A 20,016-nucleotide genomic window follows, 5' to 3' on the forward strand; every position below is an offset into this window, starting at 1 on the left:
AAAAGTTAAAAATCTGCCAAAACTTATAGAGAGCTATTCCCAATCTGCAGTTTTAACCCAAATTAGGATCACATAATTATTAGAATCAAAAGAAGCTATAGAGAAAAAATTTGCTCTTAATTTCCCAGGATGGGATGAAACGTATGACAGGTGGCAGGAAAAGGGAAACCTCATCAGCAGTGATTCCTCTTACGAGAAATGTTCACTGCTGTCAACCTATTCAATCTACATTCCTAACTGCATCCTGGCTAGAAAGTCAGAACATATATCTTAGGGATATGAGGAAGCATCATTTTCAGGTTTTGTTTCATTCATATTGTTTGTAATTGGTGTTTTGAATAATGTTTGAGAAGGGTAATTTTTTTTTAATTTTATTTTATTATGGTAGGAACACTTAATGTGTGATCTACCCTCTTAACAAAATTTTAAGTGCATAATACATTATTGTTTGAATATAGATACATGTTGCATAGTAGATATCTAAAGCCTAGTCATCTTACTTAGCTGAAACTTTATGCCCATTGATTAGTAACTCCCAATTTTTTTTTCCCCCCAGTGCCCAGAAACTACCATTTATTTTACTTTTGATTCTATGAATTTGACAATGTTAGATACCTCATATAAATGGAATTATGCAGTATTTGTCTTTCAGTGACTGGCATTTCATTCAGTATAATATCCTCAAGGTTTACCCATGTTGTCACATATTCCTTCTCTTTTAAAGTTGAATGTAGATACCACATTACCTTTATCCATTCATTGGTTGATGGACAGTTAGGCTGTTTCTGTATCTTGGCTAATGGGAATAATGCCGCAGTGAACATGGCGTGCAGATATATCTTTACGATTCTTATTTCAATTCTTTTGGATAAATATCCAAAAGTGGGATTACTATATCATATGGTGGTTATATCTTTAATTTTTTGAGGAACCTCTATATTGTTTTCCATAATAGCCCTACCATTTTGCATTTCCTACAGTAGTAGCATTTCTGTACACTAAGAACAAACCACAGGAAAGGGAAATTTTTTTTTTAAATTCCATTTATAATAGCACCCAAAATAATAAAATATTCATATAAACAACTAAATAGGTGAAAGACTTGTATAATGAAAACTTCAAGACATTAAAAAAAAAAAAACAAAGAAGACACAAACAAATGGAAAGAATCTCATGTTCATGGATTAAGACAATACTGTTAAAATGTCCATACTATCCAAAATGATCTAGAAAATCAATGCACTCTCTATCAAAATCCCAATGGCATTTTTTTATGGCAATAGAAAAAGAAATTCTATAATTCATATGGTACCACAGAAGACCACAGTCATACCAATCCTGAGAAGGTAGAATAATATTTTCTTTCAAATGTTATTATATTTAATTTAAAGAACAAGTAAAAACATTAACTAGAACCTGTCAATTGTGTATGCCTTAAACCCAAGAAATATGTTAAAAAAGAGCAACTATATGAGTGTACAAATTACAGTTGTTACTTTTCCAATTTTAACTTATTAAAAATATTTTATGCCATTTGTTAATAAACAATAATTTTAATAGGTAATACCAATTTTAGTGGGGCAGAACAGCTACTATATATGCATATTCTTCACTAAAGAACTGACCTCCCTATCTGGGAGAAAATTCATCTTGGAACTACAAATACATATGGAATAATGAGAAAAGAGGGCACACCAATCTAGACTCTTAGATCAACTCTGGTCTTTAGTGGAAAGATTTCACAGTTCTATCAACCACATCCTTGTTAGTTTGATTTCGGAAGATGCTACAGTATCTCAAAGTTGAATTCTGATACTAGCTATGTTAATAACAGTTTGGAAGCCACTGGAATTAGAGAATGAGTAGAACCTAAAATTAGGAAGAGAAATAAAATAAAAAAGTTCATGTTCATTACCAACTAGTTCATCGTATTATTAGGTCGCTTAGCCTCCCATGTATTAATTTCATCATGTCAGATGGATAAAGTTATCTCTAATATGCTTTGTAGAGTCAGGAATTCCAGAATGGCTGTGATAGGAGTTTGACAGACCCTCTTCCTCAACAAAACAAACTGGAACTGGTGAAAATTAACTAAAACAATAGATCTTTTAAATTCTCTGTAAGCTAACCTAATGGCATGACAAAAAAAAAAAAAATTAAGAAACATTTATTCAAGATAATCTAATGAACCTTGGTAAGAACAGTGGGAATTTGTGGCACTTAAGCCAGAAATGCAATGTGTTGCAGAAGTTCTATTCTGTGCAGATGTGTCTGAGAAGGAAGAGGGGAAAGCTCCCTTCCCTTGCCCAGCCCCTTACGGGGGCATAACATGGAGGTTCCACACTCAGAGGCGCAAGCTGAGAAGACCAGAAGCTATCATCCTCCTCTAACTCCTAATCATAGAGAGATGTTACTCAGGGAAAAATAGGCACCATCTCCCCCAAACTCAGCTCCGAAACAGTTCAGCAAAGGCTCTGTCAGGAAAAGAAGCAAGGCATGAGACCTAGCAGCTCACAGCACAGTCTGAGGTATTATGTAAAACAATAGAGATTATATTGGCAAGCAATTAAGAGAAAAAAAAAATAGATACTGGAAACAGCAAGAAAAACAATATACCGATCATAAATTTAAGAGAGATTCAGGGAAAGAGACAGCCAAAAAGAGCTTTGCAAAGATTACACTCACCCCTGAAGGTCTGGAACACCGCGAACGCTTGCTCAGGAACAACTTGAAAAAGTGCTTGCCAGCTGCTAAGCCCTGGCTAAATGCAGGGCAGAAGTTTAAACTCCCTGAACTTTGAAAACATCCCCAAAACCACACACAGATCCATTAGCAAGGGTGGAAAATTTACTGAGTCTGGGGTCTTAATCACACAACCTCTAACCAATCACTGGCAATTCCTAGAAAGCCAGGGTTAAAAATAAAAATGAGGACAAAAAATAAGCATTAAAATCAGAGGTTGAGCATTGTAGGGGAAAGACTCCACAGGATCGATCCAGGCAAGCTACTAAACAAATAAAAACAACAACAACAATGAGCTGGGGGAAAGAGGGGAGTAGTCAGAATCCAGAGTTGCTTAAATATCTAAAATCCAGTTTTCAACAAGAAACATGCATAGAAACAACAAAAAGCACGATCCTTACACAGGGAAAAAAAGCAGGTGAGAAAAACACTGCCACTGGATGGGACTACATATTGGACTTAACTTCAAAGTAGCTATTATAAATATGTTCAAAGAACTAAAAAAACACCATGTTTGAAGAATTACAGGAAAAAAGAATGACAATAACTCATTAAATAATAGAGAGACAAACTATAAAACACAAGCAAATGAAAATTAGAAAGTTTGAAACATGCTTTCTACTTCAAAAAATCTAAGCCATAGCCAACTGTCCTGACATGATTCACATCTTTAATAAAACATTATTTTGATTATTAACTCTATGATCCACTAAGACAAAAAATTTGCTTTTTAAAAATATCTAAACAAAAATATACCACTTCTGTTGTTCTTAAGAAATAACATTATTCAGGCTATTTGCATTAGATGTGCTCGGGACAGTCCTAGTTTATCTCTACTGCCGTGGGGTAATTATCATCAGCATTCCCTTTCCTTCCAGAATGTATCAATTATTTGGTAACCTAGTTATATGTATGTTTCCAAGTTATTTGTAAATATTCCATAATTTAATTGCCAATTTAAAAATGGTAATATGAATTTTTACAGATGTAAGATAAAGTTATAGATACTCAAAGTGGTAAAAATGCTCTTCCCTATAGCATGAAAGTATCTTCAACCTATTTGGGTGCACAACTAATAAAGGTGTTGGAACAACAAAACAAAAAAGAATTTATAAAAACGAATTCTTATCCTCCAAGGAAAACAACAAATTTAATTTAGCTCAATTTTCATACCCTGATAGAAAAAGCAGTGGGTTCCTAACTACCTAGCAAAAGGAAGCTGGTCTATCTACAAATGAATGTGTAATTTAGTCTCTCACAATTAAGCTAGCAAGAGTTCTGCACACATCATTTGAAAACTGATTTGTTGCTTTAATACAAAACCTTTAAAATAGAAAAATTTAAATGACAACTTTTGTGCTAAGTGAGTTCAAATGAATAAGGAATCAAATATATTCGTAACTTTTAAATTTCAACAGGGAAAAAATACTAAGATCAGTCTCAAAATCTGAAATGGGTACTCTTATTCAGTTGCCATTATATCCATTTGCAGTTAATACATATTTTAATATATAAATCATAAATTTCTGATTCACTTTTATAGCCTTTCCTAAATTAAACACTCATTTTAATCTAGGGTATAAAAGTTTTAAAAGTCTAAAACATGTATCATTTCCATGTTTTTATCTGTAAAAGAATTATATATTTGCAAAAGAAGTATACTCCAAAGGAATTTTAGAAATATATACTAACCTCTTAACTAATGAAACGATATATGTACACACGTATATTAGATATTAAAGTTCTTAATATTTCAATTAGTTGCCATGAAAAGATTCCATTTCACATAAAAAATGATAAGTATAAATAATGGTTATAAAATAAAATAAAAGTATTATAGCTCAGTATTTTTATACCACACTGGCCACTTTACGAGAGACCCTTAGTCCTTTTTAAACAAAGTGTTAAGAATCAAACACACAAAAAAATTACCTTTACAAAAGTCCTATTATTTCCAGAGTATACGTTTATATACAAAAATGTGTGTATATATACAAAAGTGATTCAATTGATTGAATTTGTCCCCAAAAATATGCATTTTAAATGGCAATGTAGTATATTTTTAAAAATCACTAATTGCTTTTAATGAATAAGCTTACAGTAGATATATAATTTATCTAAACAATTCAAGAAAAATTTAAATAATAACTATTCTGTACAAAAAAAAAAAAAAACAAAGTTAAATTGCCTTTTCCCCTTCAAAAAAAACTTAAAACATTATAACACTAAGATGCTTAGTTCCACAGCACGAGACATTCCTTACAACCGGAAGTATGAAATTAGACTTGTTTATTAGGTTCTAATTGGCTGATCCATCTAAATGTTTTCCAAGTGATACCTAGATGAAAACCCATTTGGCACAAAGTATAAATGCTAGCTTGAAATAATGTTTGATTGAGCTATTTCTCTAAGGTGGTTGCAATGAACTTTATATCTGTGTCCCCCTACCCTAAAATTCACATGTTGAGATCCTAACTCCCAACGTGATAGATGGTATTGGGAGGTAGGTTCTTCGGGAGGTAATTAGGTCGTAAGGGTGGAAGAGACCTCATGAATTGGATTAATGCCTTATAAAAAGAACCCCCGAGTCCTCTTGGCCTTTTTAAGACACGTGGGGGTAAAATGAGAAGTCAGCCATCTGCAACCCAGCGGAGGGTCTTCACCAGAACTGGACCATGATGGCACCCTGACTGGACTTCCAAGCCTCCAGAACTGTGAAAAATAAATTTGTTGTTTATAAGCCACCAGTCTATGGTACTTTGTTATGGCAGCCCCCACGGACTGAGCCAATGGTATAAACCCTTCCAAATTCCAGAGGAATGACAATGTTAGTTACAAAATTGGCTCTATTTCTTATGGAAACATCTATGAGTAAAAACCCTAAGTAAGCTTCGTGAGGCAGAGTTACCAGAAGAATTATCGACAAATAAATTACTCTCATGGGATTAGGAGGAAGCTGACTGCTTCACTAAACCATATCTATCTTCCAGGCCAGCCTTAACTTATCTGCTAAAAGTAGAAAAGAAAAGAGAGCAGGATGACAACCAAATATAGAGGAAAAGAAGTTGGGAAAGAATAATGCTTCTTGACAATTTTATAACCCATATTCACTAAATGTATTTATATTCATAATCATAGTTGTATCCCTTTTGGTAACAACAATGTGGAAATCAACAGGTTAAATCTCCATAGATCTTGATGGTGGGAGTGGAGGATGGGAGGGATGGATGGAGGGAGCTAGCAAGTGTACAAAAAAACTAACAAATCTCTATGAAATGGATTAACAATCTGAAAACCAGTTAGGCTCCCTTAACAGGAAAATGCTGAGTTCCCTTACTAAGTCTACCTAATCCTGAAAAAGGATTCAAAAAAAGACTGTAAAAACTTCCAGGAACAAAATATAATCCAAAAATGGCAAATAGAAATAGCTAAAATACCTAAGGATTGGCTTCATTCTGTAACTGTACTGTGAAGATGTTTTTTCCCCCTTATATTTGGAATTGCCAGGAAAGCTGTAAAATGGCATACAGATGAGAGGCAAATATCCAATTTCTGCATGTCTTGTGACAGCTTCTCTTCCAGAATATCTTTTCAATAATGTTTGAAAAAATATAAAGTCTAGGAAACTAGAGACAGGGTTTCTCTTTGGGTCAGAGGACAAAGTTGTTTCCTAACCAGAAAAATAAAGACATATCTCCTATAGGACAAAGGCTGGACAGATTTTCTAGCTCTCCCCTTAAAAGACTGAGGTTTCCTAAACTCAGGGTTCTTCAACTGTGACACAGTCCTACTGAGTGCACAGCATCCACCAGAGCCCACCTCTGCATCATCCTCACAGGATGTGAGGGGAAAGGGAGCCCGTCTGAACCAGAACATTATGCTGCCTGCTGTGGCTGGAGTAATAAACTACCTAAATCCATTTAGGCTCCCTGTCTCCTTATCAGCAGAATCTATGAAGCCAACCTAGCAGCTGCCACCACACTGCTGTTTAAGAACTGTTTAACTGCTTGACATATACAAGCCCTGCATGGCTGAAGCTGGTAATAACTTTAGATGCTGACTCTATTGGAAGGCAGTATACCTCTGATTCTCATTTCTCAAACAGAATAATCCTAGGAGCCCCTGGGGTGACTTGATAGTGTGCCAAGAAAAATATAGTATACCATCCTGAAGCAACAATTATACTCAACAACTAAGACAATTACATTTTAAAAATTAAACAAATAATAAAAATGGAATAGAAAGTAAAGTTTACAGAATGTTTTAATATAAAATATAAGATCATGAAGACATTTTGAATAATCAGGTGGCTTCATGCTATACCTCCAGATTCCCAGAGGTATGCATTTGTTCTTCAACCTTCAGTATAAAAAGCACAATAGTAGTTAATTAAGAAGAATAGCCTGGAAGTCAATGATGTATCTGAATAATGGCACAATTGCTAGGCTGCATGATTTGGGGGAAATTACTTCAACTCTCTGAACCTCGTCTATAAAATTAAATCGTAGTAGGCTGTTGTGGTGCTTTGATGAAGATAATATATATAAACAACACTTAGAGCATGGTACATAGCAGGTATTTAATAAATAGTAGCTACTGTCACTGGTTTATTATAAATTATGTTGAAACATACCAACAAAATGTAAATATTACTCCTTGTTTTAATTAATCCTAAATAAGGACATGTTTTAAAAATAATTCCAAATTTCTTCCTCCAAGCACGAAACTACTAGTAGTTGCTGCTCAATGAAAAGACTGAGCTTTCCTTACATTAACAAAGCGAGAGGTGGGGGGCCGGGGCATAAGTCTGCATTTGAATTTATGTATTTCATATGCTATACACGCACTTGCAACATATTTTGAACCAAAGAATACAATCTTTTAATCAATTTTCTTCAAGAATCACTGGGAAGATCAGCTGTCAATCAATAGATAGATTTCAACACTCGATGTATATCTGTGGTGTCTGTGTGCACAAAATATTGTTTTAACACCAGGAAAGACTAAAACGTGCTAAAGTGTTTTCTGAAATAAATTACTTTAAAGGAAATATATATTATGTAAGAAATCAGAGTTTCACTATACTGAGAAAATTACCAGTACAATATTATAGACAAGCTCTAAAACAATAAATGAGTAACAATAATGTGGGTACCTTTTTTATATCTATACGTTCTTTTAAGAAAATTTTTCCACCAATGTTTTGTATATACAATCCAAACTCATTATTTATAAACATATGGATGCAAATAAACTTCTATTTTTAATGAAAATGAGTTGCTTCCTAATTGATGAAAAGACAAATAGCACAGTAAAATTCTAAAAGTTGAGTTTAAAAATTAAAGAACCAGGCAGCACTAAGCAACTAGAGCAACATACAAAACCTTTGTGCAGCATCAAATGGATAACAAATCAGACACAAGAGTGTAACATAGTGTTTAAATAAAGAGAAATTTCTAACAGGACTCCTATACAATCATTCTAATCAGTCAACAAAAATGTGTTAAACACAACTGTGCATCCATTTAAAACTCTTCTGTCCCATCTCTAACTAAGGTGACCATATGTCTCAGCTAGCCCAGGGACAGTCCCAGTTTATTCCTGTTATTGAACCAAAAACATTAACTGCACCTTTTTTCACTCTCAAATGTCCTGGTTTAGACATTACATGGTCACCCTACTTCTAAATACCTAGCTCCTTCTGGCCTTTTCCCTGCTTTAGATGTCAGGATAATTGTACAGATATTCTGAGAAAGATTAAATAAACTTTATGTATATGTATTATGTAGTTTCATTATGATTATGCTAAAGTTTATCTCAAATTCATATGGTAAAATTTCCTGATTCTCACCTCCGTCTAAATTTAAGGAGTATATATTTTGTATGAAAATAAATTGCCCATACATTTTCCAACAGGTACCAAGAAAAACATAGAAGAGTACGCAAATGAGTAACTAAAAGAATTAAGTTGCTTATTTATCTTAGAGTATTGCTGGGCCAAATACAGAAGTATCTAGGACAAAAAGATTTCAACAATTTAATTGTAAGGGTGCAAATAAACTTCTCTTTCACATATTCTTAATCATATATAATAGGAATAAAAGAAACTTAAAAATTGAATTATAATGATTTCCCAAAATTTGTTCATTCAATGCATAAGTAATCGTACAATACTCTTAAAAAGTGATTTACCAAAAAAGCTATCAAGTCTAAAGCAGGTATATTTGGAAATATTAGAAATTACATCTTCCTGAATGATTAAAGAAAGTAGTCAACCAAAGGGATTTACCAGAAAACATGAGGTTAAAGACTGGAATGAAATAGGAAAAAAACGAAGGACACGATAATCTCCATTAACCAAAAACTGAAAAGGTAAAATACATGATAAATTTTAATCAAATTCACCAATTTGAATTTACTTATATATTTTAAATTCTGTATTATCTTTTTAATGAAAGCTGAAAGAAATAAATGGCTTTATTTACTGAAACATCTTTAATTTAAAATGACACAAGCCTAACACAATCTGACTTAGATGAAAAAGAACTGTATGTGTATATATAACAAGGAAGGCTGGAGATTGATCTGGTTTCAGGGATTACTGGATCCAAGAACTTGACTGGTGTTGTCAGTACTCACTCTACCCACAGAAGCTCCAGGAGGACAATGGTTTTTATGTTTTGTTTATTTCTGTATTGGTGGCACCTAGATCAAAGACTGACATAAAATTAGTACTCAAATATTTACTGAATTAGTAAAAATCTCTTTTATTTATCTGCTTAGCTTCTGTACATCAGTTTTTCATGCCAGAAGTGATAAGCAACCTAAAAATCACATTCTTCTAATTTCACAGGCCAATTAGCAAGGTAACCTTGCTGCTAGTCACTTAGAAGAATCTCAGTGAATGACTCTAAATCACTTGCCCAACCTTGTGCCAAATATCACAAGTGGGATGAGTAGTTAGACTAGCCTAGCCTGGTAATACATACTTACCTATATGGTCATAAAGGAGAGGCTATTAAGAAAACAAAGACAAGAGAAAGGAAGGAAGGCCTACAGAGGAAAAAAATAATAGCTAACACACCTTAATGTGACATTCCTCACCAGCAACCTAAACACAAACAAGCCATTCAACTCAGTAATTTCATAGCAGTTTTCAGTCCTGCATATGCCATAGAAGATGCTCCTTATCCAAGTACTCAACCTGTACACACAAAATATACAAAGATACATAGAGAATTGTTGTATATTCACTAATGTCCAACCATTTACAAAGTAGTCCCTATGCAGACGTCCATTTCTATTTCACTCTAGCAACTATCCCAACATACCATGTCACACTATGTTTTGGTCATTTTCACATTCTACTGCAGTCTTATGAACGGCAATGGATTTTGACCAATTGATTTTTAAAAATATCCAGGAGAACCACTCAAATTATACACAAAACCATTGACAAATGAGGACCTGTCAGGATTATAACAACTAACATGAAAAGAGAAAAAAAAATGACATTAGGTACTTCAAAAAAGAATGATATGAGTATCAAAGAATTGAAAGATGCCCCTGAGAAAACTGGAAAACCTAAAGATATTTTCTTAAAATGACTTCCAGAATTATGCTCCAAAATTAAGCATTAACTGAAGATATCTATCATACTATCATAAAATTTTATTGAGAAAAATCACACCAAAAATGATCAGCATGTATTCATTCATTATTCATTCTAACAATGCATTACTACTTGCAATTAAAAGTTAAATTTTAAGCATATGATCAATTGAATAAAGATTCATAATTTTGATTTTATTTTATGTAGATAACCTCACAGTTTTTTTCACTTCTATGAAATATTGTACATTTTAACTAGACTCATACGCTGGTCTCTTTCCAAGTACTATTTAATTTCAGTTAAGGGGGTGCCCTGTAATCTTAAGAAGTATTTGATACTCTTCTAAGTATTAAACAAATAAATAAGCACCTAATCTGGGCAAGATACTATACAAATGAGAGATCTGAAGTTGAATAATATAAAGAGATATTGTGTTAATGTTTGAAAGAATAAAAATATGCTAGGAAACCACCGGGAGAGTGATTAGTGGTGACTAAAGATATGAGAATATTTTTAATTGAAAAAATATTGATTTTAGTGCTCTTTTGAAAATAAAGCTTCCCCTACTGCCTGAAGTATTTTCCAATTCCTCCATTACAATGAATGATCAGGTATGAGAGTTGAAAGCCATCTTTGATCTAGCTCAATTCTAATTTTTTTAACTGACAAAAGTATTATGACCCAGAAAGATGGAGTGGCTTAACAAAGAAAACAGAGTTAAGAAAGCTATGATTAGAACCTTTCCTATGGATTCCCAATTGGCTGCACCATTGTCTTAGCCAAAAGCAGATTCAAAAGTGCCCTCCCAGCAACCATCACTAAGTAAAGACCAAAAGAGAACACAATACAAATTAAAACAAAATACAATGCATGTTACGACTTTCATGAATATGTCTTCCATGAGACAAGGTAAACAAGTATATTTGTCTAGTCCGAGACATACCTGATGGAAAAAGTAGTGAACTTAGATCAAAAGATCTAAGTTTTTGTCACCTTGGCAGAAAAATTCTTGAACTTAGGTTGTCTCATCTTAAAAATGGTAACGATAACACTTGCTCAAAATAATTCTATGAGAAATGAGATGATGCTATGGTTTTAAAGCTATATTCTTAAAAACACCAGCCACTGAGATTTGTTTCTGAGCTCTAAAAACAATTTAAATGTGATGATGAAATTATACTGGTAATCAAACTGTTGCAGCCCATATGAGGAATATATTAAAGAGCAGCTATTGAATTCCATGCATTAGTCTAGATATTGCAAAAAGTATACATGAGCGCACTGTTTTAATATGCAAACAGTATCATCATCTGATAATATAGTCAGTCCAGAGAAGAAATTGAGAATGCAAACCAGTGAGGCTGAGATAGTGATTTTTTAATAAATGATGGACGCAAATGTTAGGAGTCTCTTTTCCTTGCACAATATATTCATGAATGTAAGTACAGAAAATACTGCTCTAAACCAGGTGTGTTTAAATACACAAAAAGAGATATTTTAGTATTTAGTTTTCAACATCTCTATTATTAAAAGTATACTAGAATGTAGTACCATAGCTCCAAATAGAGCCCCAAAATTGATTGACTTATAACTATACAATACTCCAGAGCAGAATTCAGTCATCTCCTCCACACAGTCATTGACACCTAGGCTAATGGCTGCTCTGCCATCTACGACACATGACTTTCAAGGTCATTCTTTATTTACATTGCCCAACAGTCATACAAAAAGAGCTTGTATCAGTCAGAGTTCAGTCAGGAAAACAGAAATCATTCCATGTACTCCAAATATGAAAGTATTTAACACAGGAAATTAGAAGCTGCTTAGAGCATCATTGGAGAGTACAGGAGAAAGTAAGGTAAAGCAACTACCAACAACCTCAGTGAGTATTCTCAGTGATTCTCAAGAGCTCACCTGGAGCTCTTAAGAGTTCTTGAAAGTTTCCACCAAGTATCTTGGTCAGCAACAGCTAAGTGAGTAGTTGTGATATGCTGAACAATGCCCTACAGCTAAGTGAGTAGTTGTGACGAGATATTCACAATCTAATTCCCAGAACCTTGGAGCATGTTACCTTACATTCTACAGGAACTGTGTAGATGTGATTAAGAAAAGGATCTTGAAATGAGATATATCCTACATTAGCTGAGTGGGCCCAATATAACCATTAGGGTTTTAAAAGAGGGAGGTCAGGTCAGCAATCAATAGGAGATGCACAAGGTTACAGTGATGCAAATAAGGGATCAGGAAAAATTCAGATTGCCTCTAGAAGCTGAAAAACACACAGAAAAGCATTCTCTCCTCAGAGCTTCCAAAAGGAACTAGCTTTGCAGACACCTTGACTTTAGTTCAGTAAGGCTGATTTTGGACTTGTGATCTCCAGAACTACAATATAATAAATGTGTTGTTTTAAGCCAGTAAATTTGTGATAATTTGCTACAGCAACAATAGAATACCAATACAGTGGTCCCCTGACTCTACCTCAACTATTTCTGAAGAGCAGTGGCCCTTCTCCTCCTTTCTGCCTTCTGAATTTTAATGGCACACTAACACAGACCCTCACAGGGAAGCTTGTGATGCAATCAATGTAGATGAGTCCTCTGAGCAGGTTAGTAGTGGTCGATCAACAAAGCACAGGGCAAATCTTTATAGGCCAGGCTAGAGATGACATGAATCACGGTCACATTCCATTGCCCAGAACTTTGTCACATGGTCCTTGATAAATGTACAAGAAGCTGGAGAATAAAGTCTAGCTTATATCTTAGAAAAAGAAAAATTGATGTGGTAAACAACTGTGGCATACTATCAAAGAATTTAGAAAAAATATAATAAAATCTGATAAAAATATGAAAGCCGCAGCGGGAAAGCAACAGAAGTAGCTCTCTAAAAGCTGTTGACAAATATGTTCAGAGAGCCATTGTATATGCACAAACAAAAGTAGCTATTCAAAAGATGTATGTCCCTTTCAAAACAGTATAGGATAATGCCATATAAATTGTCAATTTTATTAAGGCATTATCTCTACATCTTACCACTATTCAGATTTAGTAATGAGAAATGTAGACAACTAATTCCATAATTTACTTTTTTATCATACCAGTCTGTTGGCAGCTGAATGAAAGTAAGATGCTACTATGAATATTTCAAATAAGATAAAAAATCGCTTTATTTTTATTTTTTTTTTTTATTTTAGCAAATAGAGAAATGTTAACTCAAAAACAATATGGCTGTCTCGACTTAGGTCTATCTTCCTAAAACTCTCTATAATTAATAAGCACAATTTGGAAATGCAAGGTCCATTGCTATGAGGCTTACAAAGATACATAAAGTATCAACCGCAAAAATGAAAAAAAAAATGAACTTAATATTCAAAATAAATATTTTTTTCTGTTTTGAAACTGCAAGTAGATATCTGATAGAAGAATAGTGGTTTATCCCATAATGGGTGGAGGAAGGCATTTCTATAAAATTCTTAATTTATTTTTAATTTTTAATTGTTAGTTTCCCCTGTGAAAAAGAAAGTATCTATTACTCTTCCAAACTTATCTATCAGTTTAATTGGTATCCTGAGGCTGCAAGATGAGTAAGCTCTTTAAAATAATTCTTATCATTTTTAATTATTTATTTTTGCAAATAACTATTTCTCAGTACTATGCAGTTTCAGAACAATGAGCTTTAAAATCACCCTGAGGATGATTTCACTCCATCCTCATAGGCTTCAGCTTGTTCTTGTTCTTCCTCACCATTCCCTTCCCAACTGCCTTTGGACCACAAGCTCCAACAGCAAACATGCAGTTTCTTTAGTTAACCGGCTCCCATCATTCCATGAGGTCAAATCCCTGTAACAAATCCAGATAGATACATACATACATCCATGTGTGTTCATCTTGTGGACCTGTTTCTCTGATTGAATTTTGACTGATAACGTTATCACTTTAATTTTATAGTCATTGCTAAATGTCTTAAATAACGTTTCTATACACTATCATAGCTGTTTATGTTGTTTATAAGCTACTATTTAAATATATATAAAAATCTCAAAGTGTAAGCTCACCCATGTTAGTAGATTCTAAAAAATTTGCCAGTGACACATATCTTTTATATAATTCCCTCTCCATGAATATGGACAAGACTTGTGAATGCAATGGAATAGCACTCTCACAATTAAGTTACTTTATATTGCAAAGATTTTCAGAAAGTTCCTAACCAGTTAACTTTAAGTTACTCAAAAGAGAAATTACACTGGGTGGGCCTAACCTCATCAGGTGCGCATTTTCCAAGCAAGTGCAATGTCAGAGAGGAGATCCTACTGGTCTGGAAGAAAGTAAACACCCCTGTTTTAAACTGGTATGGAGAGGGCCACAAAGCTAGGACATGAGGGTATCTCAAAGAACTGAGAGAACACAGCCAGCAAAAAATAAGGAACGCGGTCCTATGACTGCCAGGAATTGAATTCTGCCAAAAACCTAAAAAAGCTGAAAAGAGGACCTAGAGATTTAGGTAAGAATCCAGCCTCGCCCACCTTAATTTCAGCCTGAAAGATCCTGAACAGAAAACCTAGCTATGCCATATATCTAACCTATAGAAACTGAAATTTAAAAATGGGTGTTGTTTCTATTCACTAAATTTGCAGTAATTTGTTACGCATTGATGGAAAACTAACATACTCACAAATCACCTTTGTATTAATATCCCATTTCTTTCTTTTTATAAAAGAGTTGTTTACTTTATTGTTTTATTTGTTTTTCAGAGAATCTTATTTCTTAATGATCATAGTGGATTATTCATCTTAAGAGGAACATGTAAAATGATGGAAAGATAATTGCCAAGCAGCTCTATTATTAGCTACAGACACTTTCTAAGAGATAAGATTATTTTAGAACATGTCATATACAATTTACAAATGATAAAAATCTCAAAATAAATTCATGGTAGGTAAACCAATGCAGTACTAACCTCAGGCAATTATTCTTCAATGACACCCCTGATTATATGAAAATGCTACAAACAGTTTTTAATCTCTAAAATCTCTGAAGCCAGAGATTCTTGCCTAGTTGTTATTGCTACTGTGCTTCCATTTCTTTCTTAGATACAAAAGCTTACTGAAAAATTGGTTCTTACCTCTATTGTTAATGGTTTTAATAATTTATATCCAGAAATCATACAGTATTGATATCTTTAATCACAAAAGTATGAATTATTCTGAATTCATACTGACATATCACATAAAATGATTCACAGCTGAAACAGTCCATAAGAAATTTAGCTAAAGTTTATACTTTAAAGTCTGCAATTTTTAAAATATTAAATGTCAAATTTCTACGAAATCATTTAAACAGAAGCAATTTTATACAACTGTGAAATACTGCAAACACAAAAAAAGTTTATGATTCATAAAAATGTCATAATATCAGAAAATTGGTTTGAGACCTTGAAAATAGATATGAGAGAAATGAAGATTACCATTAACTGCCTAACAATTTCTCATTTTCAGATTGCAATACTGTCAACAAATCAAATTTAAAAGCTTATGTAAAATTTTCAAAATCACAACTAATTCCTTACATTTTATATACCTGTAATGAGTGTTCTCTTACTCTTTGCCAGAACCCTAGAGCTACTAAGATGGAAACCATTCATTCTCCTTAACTTTTACCCGGCGACAAGAGGAGAGCTAGCACCCTCTTCATTTTACATCTTCCTGCTCCTTTATGAGTTATACATTAAAAATATAACATTACCGTGTTTAGACACTATCATTAATGAATTCTTCATCTTCCTATTATTCTAAATATTGAGTAAAGTCCATATAAACATTCTTATACTCTTTCCTTTCAGCTCCTATCCTCGTCATTTGCAGAAATGAACCTCAATACCATTTCTGCTGCCCACCACCAGGGTCTCATCTGTACTAACAATAAACAGAAATTCACATAAGTGCTACAGAGAAATAAGCACAGAGATCCAGCTAGGTGAGCAAAGAGGAGGAGTCCTGCATCTAAAATGGGAGGAAGGGTAACTTGCCTAAATTGACACTGGAGGGAAGCATGTAAGAGTGGTGAGACATAGAACAGGAGCGTTAGACAAAGCGCACCAAGAAAAAGCACTAAATAGCTTGCAAATTACTTTGGATTGCATCCTACAGGAATTTCAACAATACTTAAACAGTACTCCTCAAAGATAGCATTAGTTATCAGTCTCAGGGGGATATCTTTAGATTTATCTTTAGGAAAGATACCTTCAGGAAAGAGGGTGAAAAAAAGACACTAGTGAGTAAAGGTTTGAAATCTGCCCAAATTTCTGGCTTTGGCAAATAGATGTATGAAAATGCTCCAGTTGGTGTTAGGGACTGTAGAAGGCACAGTTTTGAGGGAGTGGGGGAGAAGATGGAACAGAAACTTAGGTTCACACTTTCTTAATACATGTAGGTTATAGCTAATAATTTTCTTGTGGAAAGGATATTATAATAGCTGCTTTTGATTATGGCAGTCAATCCACTGGAAATAATTATGGAATTTGAGTTCTTTTTATATTATCAGAAGAGTTCATTATAGAGTAAAATAATTCTACATAAAGGTGATTAGTTGATGTGTTAACGACGTAATACAGAAACCATCAAAATAAAAGAAGCTCACAATGTACTAGAAAAGCAAATGATACACTACTAAGAATCTAGTCTCCTACAAAGTCATATCACAACATGAGTGAGGATTCAAAAATTAGTTTTTAATGACTCCAGGCTCAACTTTAAACTTCAATCGGCCTTCCCCAGAATGAAGGAATACATCATGCATGCCAAGTCCACTCTGGTACTTATGTCAGTAACATGTAAGGTCCTACTGCTATACTTTCTGGTTCTGTTTTTCTTCCAGTATTGGAAGAGATCAGTTTTTGTACTGACTATCACACAGAGAACTGGACAACATTTCAGAGATATGCATGCTCACTGAATAAAGTTTTAAAAGTTCAACTATTTGTTATTTTGCTCTTCTTTTCCTAAAATATGTATATTCTGCACTACCACCAAATAGTAGCACAGAGTAACTCAGAGATAGTGTTGTGGGTTCAGTTCCAGACTGCCACCACAATAAAGCAAGTATCGCAATAAAATGAGTCATAAACTTTTTGCTGGTGAAGTGTCTTGCCTTGAATTTGTAAAAAACATATCTGTGAAGTGCAGTAAAGAGAAGTGTAATAAAACCAGTTATGCCTATTTTAGACTCTCCTGTTTAAAAGAAAAGGAGTTTGGGAAGACAATCTTTTATAATCAACAATTTTCTCCCTATTTTTTTATTTTTAAAATATATTTTATAAAAAATATTTTAATGGAAACGTTATCATAATTTACAATTGTACTAGATTAACAAATGTTTTCACATGTTAAAGTAGTCTTATAATTGGAGATGCTAAGATGTTTCGAAGATGTACGCTTTCTAGACTTCTTTTTAGAGTTTGTTTTTTTCTTTCAACTGAAAGTTACTGTGGTCTCTGTAATCTTTCTAGGAGATAAAAAAAAATCATAATTTCTCTGCAGTCCCTCATTTTTTTTACTGCTGTCTGCTCTGGTAATGAACAACAACAACAATGAAACTCTACTTTTTAATCTCCTCCCTTTCTCAAGAAAAACTATAAAATCTAAAACTCTTGGAATATTGTTTTTAAATAGCAAATGCTAGAAAACATATCTTTAATTTACATTTGAAAATACACTTTTAATTTAACAATGGTTCTTCTCTAAACCTCTTGGCTGAATTCCACCAAGAATTTTGTGTGGCCTACTTTAATGTTAATATTAAAAAGCTAAAGAGAAGAAATTGAGTTCAGAGTTTTTTCAGGCAAAAGGTAAAGACCAAGAGAATCAGAATTATTTTGTTGGTGGTATCAAAGGCTTTTTTTTTTTTCACTCTCCCTACCCAACTATCAAGAAAGTTGTGGTAATATTTTAAACATGAATTAGATTTGAGTCACGTGTGTAAAACATCAGGAAAAACCATCTTGAATCATACAAAGAGAATATCTTTACTACAATGATATAGCATTGAAAACCTTACATTTCCAAAATGATTTTTTTTCTGATCCTACTAGGTCGACTATCCTAGGTAAAGAATGGATAACTGATACAAACTCAACTACTTTAGTTACTTCAACCCTCGCCCTCATCAAAGTTATTAGAGGATTAAGATTGAAATCAGGTGATCTGACCTTCACAAATTTGCATAACAATGTGAGGTTACTCTCACAATTATACACTGAGTTCAACGTAAACATACAGCTATAAAAATGAATAATTAAGAATAAAGAATAACTTAAAACACAAATTATGATAACGTTCTCAATATGCTCTGTTGCCTCCGGAAACCGATGACGAAGGGAAGAGAGTGATGAAAATATGGCATAGTTCCTGTAGGTTTTCTACTCCCAAAGGTTTTCCACACCCAACACGCCCCTTTTAGTAACTCGAGCGCCAGAAGGTTCACCTCCAACTTAGGGTCAAAAGCGCCCTGTATCTGAAATGCGTGAAGTGCTGAGGCGCAGACGTGGGACGCTTGGTTGTTTTAGGAGAAAGGACTGAGCTAACTCCCCATCTGTAGGACCTAAAGGCCTCGCACATTGCTTTCCAATGACTGGACGGACTCCCGCCCCAAGGCGGCCACCGCCGCGCCCGGCGGCCAGGCTGCCTAGCAACGCGACAGGGCTGCCTAGCAACGCGGCTCGCCCGGGCACGCCCAGGACCGCCCCAGCCCACTTTAGCCCGCAGGGGAAGGCCAAGGGGATGCGATATACCTCTTTTTTCTTCTGTCCTCCCCCGAGCTGGATGCAGAGGAGCAGCAGAAGCAGGAGAAACGGAAAGCTCCCCGTGGGCAGGTACCTCAGCCGCCGCCCTCCCTGTCTTCGGCGTGAAGGAGCGCCCTTGGCACCCATCGCCGCAGGGCAGTGTCTCCTCCACGCTCGGTAACCGTGCGCGCCCAGCTCCTACCGGCGCTCTGCACCTGCCAGACCAGCCGCCGGGAGCCCCCAGCCTGTGCCCTCGTGCGTGCCCGCGGCTTCGCCAGGGACCCGTGCAGCGGCCGAGGACGCAGTGGAGGAAACTGACAGCATCCGGTTCACCGGCAGAGGGGACCTGGAAAGGCGCGGGACGGGGCAGGAAGTGGGCGTGGCGACGGAGCGGCCTCCGCGCGCATTGCGCTCTCCGCAATTTTCCCTGAGACCTGCGCTGCAGAGTGTACGCTTTCCTGCTCGCTGATCTGGCTGGAATGTCCAGCTACTGAAGCCAATACTAGATTCCAGGAATATGCGAAGGGCCTGTCCAACATTTTACCTGGAGCCATGGACAGATATTATTGCCTTCTTGGTGATGGAGAAGAGCTTTGAGGCCTTAGTAAGGACCTGGTCATTCTTGCCAAGGGCAGTCAGTCTCCGTTCCCAGTGGACATTTTTAGGGACACAGCTGTGACTCACATGCTGAGCCTCTGAAGCCCGCTAACATAATCCAGACCCCTTGGATGCGTAGAAGTCGCCCACGACTTTACAGCTGTTTCTTGCAGACCTAATTGAGGGGCCCTGAGGAGCCAATCTACACACCATTTGGTTGATTCAGTTCGCTTTCATTCAGCATTCGTGGAGCGCCAAAGTGCGGTGCGCTGGTCTAGACTCTTCGAATGCAA

At 35.1% G+C, this 20,016-nt stretch overlaps 1 protein-coding gene across 3 annotated transcripts in view; it reads right to left on the reverse strand.

The window, feature by feature from the left end:
- Positions 1-19,477, reverse strand: part of TUSC3 (tumor suppressor candidate 3) — a 155,434-nt gene extending 135,957 nt beyond the window's left edge. Inside the window, exon 1 of one of the 3 annotated variants that reach the window (XM_039839334.1) lies at positions 19,136-19,477. In XM_039839334.1, the coding sequence (XP_039695268.1) occupies positions 19,136-19,273 (138 nt within the window). In that variant the 5' untranslated portion in view covers positions 19,274-19,477. The remainder of the gene's footprint in view (positions 1-19,135) is intronic. The other 2 variants (XM_039839335.1, XM_039839333.1) reach the window with 2 other exon arrangements.
- Between the last annotated feature and the right edge of the window lie 539 nt (positions 19,478-20,016).

The sequence above is a fragment of the Pteropus medius genome, unplaced genomic scaffold (assembly GCF_902729225.1).
Source record: "Pteropus medius unplaced genomic scaffold, Ma_sr-lr_union100, whole genome shotgun sequence".
NCBI classification, from domain to species: domain Eukaryota; kingdom Metazoa; phylum Chordata; class Mammalia; order Chiroptera; family Pteropodidae; genus Pteropus; species Pteropus medius.